General features: G+C 51.9%; 1 protein-coding gene across 1 annotated transcript in view; it reads right to left on the bottom strand.

Moving 5' to 3' along the window:
* Window positions 1-8252: 8252 nt before the first annotated feature.
* Window positions 8253-15860, bottom strand: part of ONECUT3 (one cut homeobox 3) — a 28435-nt gene continuing 20827 nt past the window's right edge. Inside the window, exon 2 of the mRNA XM_036399502.1 lies at window positions 8253-8589. Coding sequence (XP_036255395.1) covers window positions 8297-8589 — 293 coding nt within the window. The 3' untranslated portion in view covers window positions 8253-8296. The remainder of the gene's footprint in view (window positions 8590-15860) is intronic.

The following is a 15860-nucleotide window of genomic DNA, read 5'->3' as shown; positions in this document are numbered from 1 at the left end:
GGGGATGTGGAGAAGTTCTGCCTGCTGGGCACAGGGGACACAGTCCCACAGAGCCAGGGCCACCAGCAGTGCCTGCTGGAGAGGTTGTGTGTGAACAAATGACTGGTGACCAGGTCACCCTTTTTATGGGTTTTGGCTTTTAATCAAAAAGACTTTTTAGCTTTTCTCTCCTCTCCTGGAAACCTCTGCTGTGCCACGAAGGGTGAAAGCAGCACTGAAAGGTCCCATGGTCCCTCTGTCTGTGCCAGCAGTGCTCATGCCATGGCAAAAAGCACAGTAGGAAAATAAATTTGGGTCAAAAGATGCACAATTAAATCATCCACGGAAGCTTGGCCCTGCCTGAGGCACACATGGTTCCATGGGTTTGTTTTACAAGTGCTTTGGCCTCATCTGCACCGGGTTTGTGAGAATTAAAGTGTTTCCCTTGGGTTCTGGCCAGAAGGGATTGGATGGTGCCAAGAAATAAAAATCTTTCCTCTGGGAAAGCTCTCACTGCTGCAATTGCCAGGTGGAAAAGAGGGGGAGAAACTTTCCCCAGTGTCCTGGGCATGGTCCCTGAAGCTCCCAGGCCAGGTTTGAGAGAGGAGTGAGGTGGTGAAAGGGGGCAGGGGAGGGGAGTGACCCCCTCACCACCACAGGACACCACACACTCCAGGGTGAATGACTAGAAAATAATTTATTGAAGAAACAGAAAGCTGCAGAAATACAACACAGTCATGACCAGTAGAGGATGAACAAATAGAGATTAATTTTTTCTCTCTTTTAAAACATGTTGACAGGCTGGAGTTAAGTTTCCTGATAACTTCCCCTGCGTGAGTCATTGCAAAGAACAAGGAACAAACTCCAGAGCACACAGCACAGTTTGGATAAAGTGCCTGACACATAAGACTCTTTTTTATTTTATTTTTTTTTCTTTTTTAAAGTTTGTAAATAGCTTAAACAAATATAGTTGCAAGACACAGAGGAGTAACAATTGCATTTCGCTGTAGAACAAAACTTATCCCATGAGAGTAACAATGAAGCAGCAGCAAAAAAAAAAAAATTAAATTAATTAAATTAGAAGGAAAAAGTCATTTAAAAACTCAGAGATGTGGCCCTCAGACTGCATGGGACGAGGACAAGCCTCACCTATTGCTATACAGAAAAATGAGCAACGTTTTCTGGAGGAGGCTGGGCTGGCAGAGCCGAGGCTGTGGGTTCTCCCTGGCCAGGCTGGATTCTGTCTGACTCCTTTGTTTCCTTTAGAAATCAAAGAGCAAAAATACAAAGAAACCAAACCAACACAGGCCCAAATTTTGTTCTTTGCATTTTTAATTTCCTCTCTTTAAAGACACCAGACAAAGACGTGAGAGGAAGTGGGTTCCTTGTGGCAGCTCCTGCAGTCCAGCCCCATGGCTGGGTGTCCTCTGAGACAAGGGAAAGGAGCCAGCTCTGTGCTGGGGACACGTGGTGGTGACAGGGACAGGCAGACAGGGCAGTGACAACCCCAGGGTGAGGTAAAGAGGAGCTCCAAGTCTCCCCCACCCAGACTTGGGATGTTCAGCAAAAAGGGTGAACGGTGAATTTTTGGCAAAGCCATTTCTCTCACTCTGTGCTGATGTCCTACCTGCCCAGCTGATGTTAGAGCAGGGAAAGTTTGGCTCTGGTGGGGTAAAAATGTTTAGAACTGACCCCAGGAGGCTCCTGCTTTCCTGGCAGGATGGGGATGGTGCTGCCCCACTGCTGGCACCGGGGTTTCAAAGTATAAAAGCCATCGTTGGAAAACTTCCACTCCAGGAAGAACTGGGGCATCACAGGTCATGGAATCACCCAAATCCCTGAAAACTTCCACAGTTCAAGCAGGAGACACTGGTCAGGATGAACCAGTAGGTTCTAGTGGGAGATCCCAGGTCTCCTCCTCTTCCTCACTGCCCTCCATCACCCTCAGAGGTGTTCTCAGGGCCCTGTTTTCACTCCTGCTCCCCACAGCACAAAAATGCCCTTTGGGTGCAACCCTGGTCAAGAGAATTGTCTTTAGGACAGAGCTTGGATTGTCATTACCTGCAGGGAAAAAAAATCTTTGGTATCGTGGCAAGTTGCTCCTGAAGGCATTTTGGTGGTGTGGGCAGCAGGCAGGGCCAGGTCCAGGGTGGGCTCAGCTGAGCCAGAGTCCTGGTGGGCCAAAGGACAGGGAACAGGACTCAGAGCTTGGCTTCTCCAGGGCTTCCCAAGCCATCACTCCCAGGATGGAATCCAGCTGGTCTCTTAAGCTCCAAGGACTTGTGACTGGGGCTGTGTCCAAACCTTCTTGCAGTTGTGATTGGGGTCTTGGTTGTCAAGCTTCTCCTGGTGGAAAAGGTCTTGGAGGAGGAAATGGGGCGTGGTGGGGAAGCTGAGGACAGAAGGGTTGGTCAGCACATGAGTGGAGCTGCTGGAATCAACATCATCTCTCCTAAAAGTCAGGTCTTTGGTTCTGTGGGTCTTCCACCAGCACCTGGTGCTGAGCCTCTCGGTGCTGGCACCAGACAAAGGCTGCAGACTGAAAAACACCTTCCTTGGCTTGTGGGAGCCACTTTGGTGGGGCTTGAAGGAGCTGAGATCTCTTTCTTCATGGTGAGCTTCACCTCGAATGGTGAAGAGGCTGGGAAGGGCTGAGGAAGCAGCAGTTTCAGGGAAATGCTCTGGGAATGGCACCACTGCCTCCTCCAGGGTCCCCATCACCCTCTGGTCCCCAAAGATGTGGCTTCTCAATGCTCCTGTCTGTAAGCAGGGAGAGGAGGAGGAGCAGGGGGAGGAAGGAGCCCCTCAGGGGTGGACTCTGGGCATTTCAGAGAGCTCCAAAGCCTTTCCAAAGTGCCCTGAGGCCATCTGGTGGGTTGGGATCCTCCAGGGACTCTTCCTCTTCCACCAGGGCAGTGTCTGCACAGAGTGAGGGCCAGGCTGGTGGCAGGGACAGAGTGCTGGCTGTGCCTCGGACCCAAACCACATTCCTGAGGACAAAGACCCCAGAAATGGGTCACCCCAACCCATGCCTGCTCCAGCTGGGCCTTGATGCATCTCCAGCACCTCTTTCTGTGCAGGGCCACGGCTGTCAGGGCGTCCCAAGGATGGGATTTGGGAGCATCACCTGGAGAGGTCTCGCCCTGAGGGGAGTTTTGGGGTGCCCAGGGTTGTTTCCCTTGTCTCAGAGGACACGAGGAGCCCCATGGCTTTGCCAGCTCAGGTCATGGTGGCAGCTGATTGTCTCTCCTCCTCTTGGCTGCACTTGGGATTAGACCCACAGAGCTGGAAAAGCAAAAAAAACCAAACCCAAACCCCACAATTTCCCCTCCAAACAAACAGAAAACAAAGCAGAGCGAGGAGCCAGACCTCAGGGGGAGGCAGGAGGGACGGGTGGGCACGGCAGGCTCCCGTGCCCCAGATTCCCTTACCCTGTTTGCTGGGCACGGGGCCAGGCTGTGCCCCCCACCCTGCCCTGCCTGGGGCTGCCCTGAGCAGCCCCCTCCTCCCCCTGTGGCTGCCAAGGGATTTCCAGGGTGAGGAAAGGAACAAAAGAGGTGAAGGAAGAAACTGAGGGGATAAATGATGACATTCCCGTGGTTGTGAGCTGGAACAGAACCATGATCCATGCAGAGAAATCTTCATCAACCAAAAACTCGTGGACAAAAAAAGCAGTTTGTCCCCTCCCGCTCCCACCCGACCACCCCTCCCCAATAATTATTACATTACTTCAAGAAAGAGTATATTTTTTTCATGCATAAATCAAATTCTCATCTTGTCTTTTTTTTTCTTTTTTTTTGTCTTCTTTAAATTACATTTGAACACAGAACACATATAATAAATACTCTCATACGACATGACTCAGAGAAAAGTAACACATCTGAACGCAAAGGTATCGTCATCATTATTAGTTTTTCTTTTTTTTTTCTTTTTTTTTTTAAAAGGACTTGTTTAAATATGAAATCTGTAAACTCCAAGGGTCCTTTTTTTTTAATCTTTCTCTCTCTTTCTCTCTCTCTCTCTCTTTCTCTCTCTTTTTTTTTTAAATCGTGAAACTATCCAGCTTTCATTTCCTTAACATTCAATATGTCTCCCATTGAACGCATCAAAGAAATAAGAACATGCCGTCTTCTGCAAAATTATAATTTAACAGTATAAAGCTTCAAGTCACAAATTCCAAAAACTAGCTAAGTAATTTTTTTTTTTATCACATAAACTATACATTAAATATTTTGAGGTATTTCAGAGAACATTGTCAAAGGCTTGTGAGGTCTGTGCTGGGTGGCAATGAAGGCTTTCTCCTGCATAGAGAACATCTTTGGTATCACAAGCCAGGTGGGGACTGGGGACAAGGAGGGTGGCGTGGCCAGGAGGGCGGGCAAGCCCTGGCCAAGGCAATCGTGTGGAGGTGGGCAGGGGGGACAGGGAGGTGACAGGGAGGTGACAGGGCCCTCTCAGGCTGCCCAGCAGGATGGGGAACCCCCATGGGGTTGCTCTCACCAGGGGCATTGGAATCCTGGAATATCTTGGATTGGAAGGGACCCCCTCCAAGGATCACCAAGTCCAGCTCCTGGTCCTGCACGGGACAACCCCAAGAATCACAGCAGGGGCGGCCCTGGGCAAGTTTGGTCCAACTCAAAGGAGTCGCCTTGGCTGGAGCCTGACCCAGGCAGGTACAATTCAACCCAAGTTTGCCCTAAACTGGGCATTCTGGAGATTGCTGGGGAGCTCTGGCAGGTCCCCCTCCTGCCTTCTGCTGAAGCCAAGGGGCAGAATGGAGCAAACCTGGCTGCACAGGTCCTCCCCAGTGAGCCAAAAACATCCCTCTGGGGACTGGGAAACAGCTCCTGCTGGAAGGATTCACTGCTCCAACCCCTTCCCTACGGGAAGAGTTTGGAGAAAGCTCAGGGTGAAGCTTCCACTGCTCCTGCCTTCATCTTTCCAGACAGAAATGCCATGAACTGTGCTACCAAAAGCGAGAACCGAAGCTCAAATCTGAGCTGAGTGAGGCAAAACCACCCAAATCTGAGGAAACTCAACTTTGTCACCTCATGGGGAAACTCAACTTCATCACCTCATGAGGAAACTCAACTTTGTCACCTCGTGGGCTTCTGCAGGGTCCAGCACTGAGGCTGGAGAAGGTAATGGAGCAAAGCCCTTCCCTGGGAGCAGCATCTCTGGACACCAGATCTGTGCTCCTGGGGCAGGAGGGGCTGCATGGAGGGACCCTGGGGACAGCTTGGGGGACACAGGGACATCTGGGAGTGGGGACACGCTGGGGAACCAGCACCTTTCCCTCAGCCAGGGGGATGTTTTCTCTTCAATTAGGACAAGGGTTGGTTTTTCTTTCCTTCATCCCAACACCCAGAGGCTACGGGAGCCCTGGGACTCTGTCCCTGTGGAGAGCTGAGGTCACACTGAGTTTTGGGGTCAAAGCAGAGGAGCAAAGAAATGGCCACACACCTTTGGTACAGGAAAAAGGCACTCATCTACCACGCTGCCATCCCGGGGCTGCTCACTCGCCTCCTCCCTCGCTCTCTGGGGCCTCAGGGCAGGGCTGGGACTGGGGCTGGGGCTGGGGCTGGCCAGGGGCTCTCTGGGCCAGCCTGGCCACGGGGAGCAGGGAAAGTGGCGATTCCAGCACAGACCAGACAAGGCAACAAAATCTTTGGTATCAGACGTGATTTTCAAATCACAAAAATTGAAAACTCAAGTGAGGTAGCCTTTAGTCTCGGGTTCTCACTAGAAATGTCTTTGCATCCTTGAGGGCCTGTGGCATTTACTCTTTTTTTTTTTCTTTTCTTTTTTTTTTTTCTTTTTCTTTCTTTTCCTCTTTTCCCCTTTTTTTGTTTTTTTTTTTCTTTTTTTTTCCTGTTGTGTTTTTCACTTCCCAAACCAAGGCCCCCTTCCTGGCTTTGCAGCCCTTGAATACTACTCGATGGGGTTCAGGAATCCACCACCATCATCACCACGTCACGACAAGACGAAGAAACAACATTAGGGGAAAAAATCAGTGGCGGGGAGCGGGGTCCTGGGGGGGGATGAGATTCCCATTAGGTTTTGGGTTCTGGTTGGCAAAACACGCTGTGGCACCTGCCCCTTCCCGCTCTGCCCTCTCTCCATCCCTCTCTCCCACCCTCTGTCCAGCAATATTGGTCAGTTTGGGGTCACCGTGTCCAGCCTGACACCCCCAACCCCTCCACCGCCCACCTACCCCAGGAGCTCTTTGGTTCAAGACGTCCTCTGACCCTGCCTGCTCAGGGCTTCGTGTGCAGGGCTTTTTTTCTTTCTCTCTTCATTCTTTTGTCCTTTCTTTTCTCCTTATTTTTGGGGTGCTTGTTTTTTGGGTTTTTTTTTTGGTTTTGTATTTTTTTTTTTTGGTGAACACATACCCTTTTCTTTTCATTTCTTTTCTTTTTTTTTTTCCTTCTTTTCAACAAGGTGCCTTCCTGTGACACAACTGATCACTCTCAAAGTAAAGTGAATCGAAAAAACCATAGAACACAGATGGTACTTTTTACCCGCATAAATTCAAGAGTGTCCCTTTTTTCTGGTTGATGGTTGGTTTTGGAGGATTTTTTTTTCCCCAACTGATGGGGGAAGAAGGGGACCTTGCCTCCCTCTTCATCCCCAAGCCTCTCCCAGCCCTTCCCTGTCCCCAGGGGCACCTCCTGCTCCTCCCGAGGACACCCCGGGCTGCAAGGAGCCCTCGGGGGGCTGGGAGAGGGCTGATTGTAAGGGTTTGGCCTCGTGATTGCTTTTTTATATGGCACAAGTCACCATCGAGAGCTCGGAGGAAACGATCCCTTTGAAGCTAAGTACCATTGCTCCAGAAATTCGCGTTTAAGGCAGGTTGTTAATTGGCACAAAAAAAAAAAAAATCTGGTGTCTTTTTGGTAAGTTGCCGGTCTTTGTTGAGCTTGTTTGGTTGTGGTTTCTGTTGTTATTCCTTTTTTTGGGAGGGGGGAGGGTTGGTTTTTTTTCCCTTTCAATCTCGTAGGGGAGTTTTCCCCTTCTCACACCCAGGGCTGGATTTCGCCACCAGATCCCTCGGATTTTTCTTTTCCCACCGTGCACCGACGTTGGCTCCCAGGAGGGAAAGTTTTTTTGGTTGTCGTTGTCGTTGCTGTTGTTGCGTTTTTGGTTTTGTAATTTCTTTGGTAACAGAGATGAAGAGGAGGGATGGGAGGGGGCAAGAGTGTGTGTGTCGAGGGGTGGATGGGGCAAGAGGCAAAGCCAACAAATCTGCTTGGTCTGTATCCATTCCTCAGCCGAAAAGTGAACCAGAAATCCAGAGGTGAAAGGTGGAGCCAGTCACCAGGAAAGATCAGATCCTTCGCTCCGAGTCTCTCCTCCCGTCTCCTCTCCAACAATTGTTATTTTAAATACCCGATTTCTGTAGCTAAAATGTGCTTCTCTGACCTGCTGGGGCAGCGGGGGTCCCCTGGGGAGGGGGTGCTCGGGTCCGTGGAGGCAGGAGGGGACTCCTTCACCGTGGAGCTTCTCCGGGAGGGATCTGGGACAGGAGGGCTCTCGTGGGTGGGGGGCTGTGGGGGGCCTGGGGTGTGGGTGCTCCTGGGGGTGCCCGGGGGGATCAGAGGAAGATGCCCATAGAGGGAATGGGGGGTACAGGGGTGTCCTCAGCCAAGTTTCCAAAACCCTCAAGGGATGGAAGTGCCACGTGGTGATGGCACAGAGGGTCTGGCTGCCTTGGGGAACCCACTGCACCTGAGCAGGGGAAATCCTCCAGCAATCAGAGACCTGGCAGAGCCCGGGAGCCCTCCAGGCACGCCAGGAGAACTTCCCCTGCTCAGTCCTCAGGTCTGGCCCTGGTGCAGTGGGGCTGTGCCAGAGCCCAGCCTGTGACCCCACCTCTGCCCCTCCCCTGTGGGAGCCACAAGGATGGCTGTGACAGAGATCGGGGCGAGAGGTCAGGATGGGCCCCTCTCCCCAAAAACCTTCATGGGCAGGGGGAGACGAGGCTCTGTGATCCCCAAGGACCAGGGATGCTTCCTTCCAAACAGAGCCCTGCTCCTCCCTCCATCCCACAGGTTTCCTCTGAGCCCTCCTGGGGATGGAACTGACCTGGTCACAAACCCTGTCCCTGCTCCAGGAGGTGGCAGCAGGAGGTGGCAGCAGGAGGTGGCAGCAGGAGGTGGCTCCAGGCCCACGTCCATGGCTGACACCCAGCTGAGGGTTTGCAGGCTACCAAACCCACCCCAAAAGCACCCATCCCACTCAGGCCACGCGTGTGAGTCTGGGGTTGGCTTTGTCATGAGGGGGACACCCAGGAAGGGGCAGGGAGGGCTGGGGGACATCATGCTTTGGAGAAAGTGCTTGTAGACGATGAGGGGACGCCGGGGTTGGCGCCGGGCTCCTCCTGCCAGCGGTTCATGCAGCGCCGGCGGGCGTTCATGAAGAAGTTGCTGACGGTGTTGAGCTCCAGGCCCAGCTGCTGGGAGATGGTCATCTGCATCTCCTTGGACGGGCGCTTGTTCTCCTTGAAGATGGCGATCAGGGTGCGGCGCTGCAGGTCCGTGAAGACCAAGCGCTGCTTCTTGGGCTGCAGGCTCCGGTCCTTCTGCTGCTCCTGCTCCTTGCGTTTGCAGGCTGGACACGTTCAAAAGAGAGAACAGGGCTGTTAATTTGGGCTCCCCCACCCTGGCTTGCTTGCAAAATCCAGGCTGCCTCCCAAAATCCAGGCCCTTCCCGCCAGGAATTCGCTGGCTTGTGTACCACCGCCCCCTCCTCTTCCTCCCTGAGCCTGCTGAGAAGGGACAATGGCCTCTTGTGGCACCAGGGTGACAAAAGCCTGGGGGAAGGCCAGGGAAAGTCTCAGCATCTCCAGCTGACCCTGGGCTAGAGACTGAGGACTGCTCTGTTCCCAGACTGGCTATGGGGATTCAGCCCTGAATTCTGGGGGTTATCCTTCGGCCTCCCTCAGCATGGTCTCACTCCTCATCACCCCTGGGGATGTCCCTGGAGGACTCAGGGAACCAGGAAGACTCAGGTGTCTCCTGGCCACCACATCCAGCAGCCAGCTCGGAAATGCAGGGACAGGGACATTATGGAAAGGTCACTCTGCAGCCTTAATCCCACAGCATCAGCTTGGAAGGACCTATCATGGATCCACCTGCTCTGGGAAGGGTTCACTGGAGGCTCCAGGAAATTCTGTCTCCCCCGTGTGCCTTTGCTACCAGATCCTCAGGCACATTTGTCAGCATTGAATTAAAAGCTTTCCCTACAGGTTTGGCAGGAGGCAAAGGTCAGCACAGAGGGGCTGCCACAGGGGGGAAGCCAGGAAAGCCCCCCTGACCCCAGCACTCTGCATGGGGGCAGAGAGGGAAGTGAGTAAAATAAATAAATATATGAATTTTAATTGTGGGGATATCAAGCACACTGTTGGTGGAAGGGGTATGAGGGCAGAGAGGGAAGTGAGTAAAATAAATAAATATATGAATTTTAATTGTGGGGATCTCAAGCACACTGTTGATGGAAGGGGTGGGGCAAGGGGACCTTTGCTATGATATTTTCTTCGAAAACTATAAAATGGTGGAGGTGGCTGATCCAGTCCCAGCTCAAAACAGGGCCAACCCTGAAGCTGTCAGGTTTGATCTGGGTGCTCAGGGACTCAGCCAGACACAGAACTGCAGGAACCTGAGATGCCATGGACAAGGCAGAGCATGGACCTGACCCTGCAGGGCTGGGGACAAAGCATTTCCTCCTGGGAAGCTGAGAAAAGAGAGAGCAAACTGTGAGCTGAAGACTTCCCAGAGGCAGTCCCGCTCTTGCCTGGGGCAGCCGCAGTTTTCAGCCTTTGGGCTTTCTTGGTTCAGATTCTCTGAAGGATTTTGCAGGGTCTCTTGAGACATTTGCTGTCCTGGATGGCAGATTTCACCTTGGCACTTGCAGGAGCCTCTTTGGCCGGGAGGGCTCAAGGCAGTTCCAAGCTCCAAGCACAGAGCTCGGAGGGGCCAAGATGCTGCAGGGGCATGGGTCAGGTATTTCCCTTGGGCTGAGCCCCTCCCTGCTCTCCAAACACACCTCCACAGCCACAGGGGAGGCAGTGTGTAACCCAGGAGTAGTGGGAGGCTGTTTGGAGTAATTTCTTCCCCACTGGAAGATGAGCAATCTCCTCCTCCTGTGGTTCCTCAGCTGCCTCCACTCCCCAGCCCTCTTCACATCACCTCAAACTGTGAGCAAAGGATGAGATCCACCCCTCCCACCCAGAGCTGGGGAAATCTGGAGCTCACTGAAGGAGACAATTGATGCAGCAGATTGAGCTCTGTGTCCCAGCTGCTGGGCTCAGTCCTGGCCCTGTCCCCACACCGTGCTGGGAGCCACCAGCTCTGCTCCCACTGGGCAGGGCATGGGAGGCACCAAGCTGGACACCACCAAGCACTCTCAGTCCAAACCAGCCAGCCCTGGTAAAGCCAGTGGAGAACCTTCCCCTCCCCTTCCCCCCCTCCCCAGGCAGGTTTGGCTGCACATCACCATCCTTAGGGACAAAGGGACACTCAGGGTGATGCCAGGGGACCCTGTCCCAGGGGTACCTTACTCAAACAGCCAGCAGAGAATGTGGAAACCTACCCTATGACCATCAGATGCTTGCAAAAAGAACAAACAAAAAAAGCCTTTATAGAAAATTTGACTTTTTTTCCCCCCTCAGATATGAATTGAAAAAAAGAACCCACCCCAAACGCCCCCCCCAAGCCAAACAACAAACAGAAACACTCCCCCCACACTTGTACCCCGAGCCCACCCTCCCCAAGCCCTCCCAGCACCCCTGGCATGCTCAGCTCCTCCTGTGTCCAGGGTGGGCTCCTCACACTCCACCCACAGGGCTCTGCCCTGCAGGATGGCCCCTGGAATGTCTCCATGTGGATGGGAGATGTGACCCAGCTGTCACCCTGGCAATCCAGTCTGTCCTCTTGCTCTCCTTTCTGCTGGCACCCATTCCCACATCCAGCCCAGGGTCCAGGCTCTCAGCTTTCCACCCTCCCATTCCTTTTTTAGCAGTGATTATTACACCCCAGTCTCCCATCAATAACTCTGAGCTCCGAGGCAAACACAAACCATCAGGGTAAAACTGGGCTCCTGCAGTGGCAGCAGTGGCAGCAGTGCCATTGTCCAGGCACGGGTGACATCCTGCTCCTCACCCCCGCTAGTTTGGGTTATTTTTGCTAGTTTGGGTTATTTCTTTTTGCTAGTTTGGGTTATTTTTGGCCTGCGCTGCCACATCCCCCATTTCCTGTGCTGGTTTGTTTATTTATTAATTTCCCTTTCTGCTGACACAGCCCCACTCCCTCTCCCCAGCTCAATCTAATTACAGCTCCGCGCAGCAGCGATCGATGCCGGCGCTGCTCAGATCTATTTACGGCAGCCATCAACCCCTCCACGGAGGATCTTTTTCCCATTCTCCATCCCCTGGGTGCTGCTTGCCCAGGCAGCCTGCTGGTGGCTGTCCCCACGTCCCCACAGGCAGCCAGGGACGAGGGGCAGCCAGGTGTGGCATTCACATTCTCTGGAAAAATTCCCTTCACCCAGGATTTTTCTCCTGGGAAGCTGAGAAGCCTCAGAGAAAAGGAAAACAATTCTTATCTCATTTGCTTCTGCTGTATTTGGCTCATGTGGGATGTGTTTGGAGATTGTTTACCCACAGGTGATTGTTCCATTGGGTTCTGCTGTGAGTTGTTTTGACTCTTTGGCCAATTGGAGCCAAGCTGTGTCAAGACTCTGGAAAGAGTCAGGAGTTTTCATTATTCTCTTTTTAGCATTCAGTAAGGATCCTTTTTGTATCCTTTAGTATAGTGTTCTTTAATATAATATAGTATTATCTAGTAATAAATGAGCCTTCTGAGAACATGGAGTCAGATTCATCATTCCTGCCTTCATCAGGCATTCCCTGTGGATACAACAGCCAGGGGCACAGCTCTGCCTCCCACCCATACCAGCCATGGCTCAGGTATTTTCTTTGTGCTCCAAAATCCCTTTTCCCCCCAAGTTCTAAGATCCAAACAGCCCATCCTTGGCTTAATGTTGTTTTTCCATCATGTCCTTCCTGGCTCTCTGGGCTTGGCTGTAGGGATGGGGACATTTCCACCCCTGCCTCTCCATGTGTCCCCAAAGGACAGGGGTTATCCTGCTCCTCTTGGGGCACAGAGGGCCCTGGCAGTACCAGGACCAATTGCCCCAGTCCCAAGGCTGCCAGAGCTCCAGGAGCTCCCAGGGGTGCTCAGGGTGGGGTTGTTGGGGTGGCTGTGCAGGACAGGGGCTGCACTGATCATCCCTGAGGCTCCCTTCCAGCTCAGGATATTCCAGTCTCCCATGGCTCTGTTGGCCAATAAAGGGTTGTGCTCACCCACAGTGGGGGTTTTCTCCTCTGTCAACCCCTCCCCAGCTCATTTCACACCCTCCAAACCCAACCAAGGAGCCCAGAAGTGACACGGGGGCATGGCAGCCACAGTGGGACGGGGTTGGTGACGGCACAGATCCCTCCACACACCGGGCACACAATCCAAACATCCCATCCCCAAGGCAGCTCTGACCCGGCTGCAGAAAAAACCACAGGGAGCAAAGACAAGGAGGAACCTCGGGCAGGGAAAGCAGGAGGAAAGAGCTCCAAAAGGCAGAAAGATCCTCTCCTCCTCCCCAGAGCTTCTGGCCAGGGTTTCTGCCTCCCGGGAGCCTCATGTCAGAGGCAGCTCGTTTTCCTTGACTTAACCTTGACAGCTCCGAGCAAAACATCTCCCAAATCATTTCAGAGGGGACATAATGGAGACAATCAAATGGCTGCTGCTCAGGAACTGCGATTATGCCTCGCAGCGTGAACCCCGCCAAGCATTTAACTAATACCTGATGGCTTTGCAGGCTTCCACAGCCTGTCAGGCCCTGCTTTCTCTATTATACCAGCAAACCTCTGCTTTTCGGCCCCAGTGTGCTCTTCCCTCTCCATTCACTTGCAATACAACCTGTAATTTTCTGCCCACTTTGCTTAAGTGCTGGTGATTTGTTGAAATCACAAAAGACAGCCAGGGGCTTTCAGAGCCAGCAAGCCGGCTGTAAGCAAGGTTAGGGGGGGGGAAATTCTGCACAAAACCCATCAGTTTCCCTCTTTTTCTCCTTGTCAAATCATCTCCCAGGGGTGGAAGAGGATTGAGGAGCATTTATGGGCTCAGAGGGAGGTGGAGGAAGGGATGGAGAGGGGGAACCTGGGTGTGGTTGGCCAGGTGGGGACAGCAAAGGTGGGATGGGCTGATGTGGGAAATGGATTTGTAAGGAATTCTCCAAGCCTGGCAGAAGGCTCACCCAGTGTGCAAACCTGGAGATGAGAAATGCTGGCTTAGAAATGCCAGGGAATAGCACAGACATTGCTGAGAGAGAAATGGAACCAGGAAGTTTCAAAGGATGGCCTTGCAAATAAGACTGGATACTTTGGAGAAATAGAACTGTGAAAGATGCAGTGTAGTAGGACCCACAAGGGGTAATTTTAGATGATTGGCTTTAAGGCATTTACAGCATGGTGTGGCTAAAGCTGATAGGCCAAGAAATGTTTATAATAAATTGTAGTTAGGAAATAGCTGGCTTCTGATGGTGATGGCATGAATTATAACATCTGTATTGTCTCACCCTTCTCATGAGACTGAAAATGGAATAAAAGTTTACAAAACACCTCTCAGTTACTCCATCTCTGGGTCAGAAAAGGACCCAATCCAATAGGCTGATTCCACTGGTGGGAAATGGCCCTGAGCAAAGCTGGCTGCTCTCTGTGCCCTCAAGATGGGCCCAGCTCTTGGAGTGCCTCAGTTTCCCCCTCTCCTTGAAGGGGCAGAGGGATCTGAAAGGAGGTTGGAGCCAGGTGGGGGTGAGTCTCTTCTCCCAAGTAACCAATGACAGAAGGAAATGGCCTCCAGTTGCACCAGGAGAGGTTTAGATTGGATATTAGGGAAAATTTCTTCATGGGAAAGGTTGCCCAGCCCTGGCAGAGGGTGCCCAGGGAAATGGTGGAGTCACCATCCCTGGAAGTGTTCCAAACCTGTGTGGATGTGGCACCTGGGGACGTGGTTTAGCAGGGAACATGGCAGTGGTGCTGGGTTGGTGCTTGTGCTTGGTCTAAGAGCTCTTTTCCAGCCTTGATTCCATGGCTCTGTGATGTCCCTCCATTGCCAGAGGAGGGGCTGGGTGTTACTGGCTCAGCCCCCACCTGCCCTGGAAGGTTTTGGGAGCTTCAGCTCTGAGCAAAGAGGGATGAGCCCAGGATGAAAGTCATGAATGAACCTCTTGGTGTCTGCTCCCCTGAGCTGCAGCAGGGACCAGGGAGCTTTGTCTCCAAACCAGAAATCCTCTGGTTCACAGTGGGGCTGCTCAGGTGCTGGGGCAGCTCTGAGAGCTTGGTTTGATTTCTCTTTGTGCTGCAGGAAAAAAGAGATTTGTCACAAATTGGGGTCTCCAGCAGAAATTCAGATCTTCTCCAGCTGGGAGAACACAATGCTGACAGTACAGAACAAAGGAAAAGTGCTCAAAAATCAAACCTCAACTTTCTTTTTGCCTTTTTTCTTTTCCTGAAACCCCATTTGGTTCCAAACACAGACAAACAGAAAGGCACAGGGGACAGATGAGTGTTGTGAGAGATGAGTAATGCCATGGTTGACTCTCACAATTAAAAGGCAAATATCCTGTATATATGTTAAGAGAAGTTTTACAGATTTATAGTTTTTACCCCCCTTGTGCTGTTATCAGGGGTGGCCTGGGTTTGGGACATTTGGGAGGGTGGGATTGTTACTATGGCAGTACCTGGCCTCCAATCAGGATTTAAGGAAGTGAACTCCACCACTGGACAGCAAAGGAGCCAATGGACAGAACTTTGGGAGGGGCTAAAGGGTTAAAAGGCAAAATCTCCATTGTGTGGGTGAGCACATGGTGGGAAAAATCCTCTGCTGCAGGTGCTGTAATATTTTCTCTATTCAGTCTTCGGTTGTATTTTTGATAAGGTTTTAATAAACCTTTTACATTTTTAGGAAGTGAGTATCATTTCTCACAGTGTCCACCCTGGAATGACCTGCAGAGCCTGCCCTGCAGTGCCCATTCCTGGGATCCCCCAGCCTTCAGCTGCACACGATCACAAAATCACCTCCCTGGCCTCCAAAACTTGTGGGGAATTTTGGGTGCTGTGGTCCTACAGCATCTCAGCCACTCTGTAGTGATAAAAAACCCATCAGAGGCCACTCAGAGTGTGGGAGATGCAGTCAGGAGCTGCAGAGCATCCCAGAAAATCCTGGGAGGACGGACACAGGCCAGCCTCACACGTGTCCCTGTGCCACCACGTGTCCCCTGGTGGGGCCAGGCTTCCCTGCCGGTGTCCCTGGTGTCGCTGGCAGCTCGGGGACGGGGAGAGCCCCTGGGCATTGGTATGCAGCCAGTGCTGCAGGGGGAGCAGCTTCCCCGAGCCCAGCAAATTAAATCTTCCTCTGAGCACTGCCAATGAGGAGAGGAGATGAGACAAAGCGCTGCTGCCTGTGCTTCCCTGCCCTGCTGCGCTTCCCTGCCCTTCCCTGCCTTCCCTCCCTGGGAAAAATGCATATTTTGTGATTGGCTTTTTGCAAATATTAAAATGAATATTGTATGTGTTGTGTTAGAAAGTGATGCTGTATTCATTTTCGTAAGTAGTCTGGTAAATATAGTTGTAGGTTATAACAAAATGTTAAAATAGAAACTTTGCTATGTAGGATACTTTTTTTTAAGAGAGGACTCGCAGTGAGATAGCAGCCACAGGACACCTGAATCTTTCAGAGAAAGAGAATTTATTGCCCTCTTTTCAGAAGAAACGAACTTCTTCCCGCCTTGCTCAGCCATGAAGACTTAAGATTAAGAAGAAGTTGACA

This window comes from Molothrus ater, chromosome 26 (genome assembly GCF_012460135.2).
Source record: "Molothrus ater isolate BHLD 08-10-18 breed brown headed cowbird chromosome 26, BPBGC_Mater_1.1, whole genome shotgun sequence".
Lineage (NCBI taxonomy): Eukaryota > Metazoa > Chordata > Aves > Passeriformes > Icteridae > Molothrus > Molothrus ater.
This window is presented reverse-complemented; position numbering and strand designations above follow the sequence as displayed.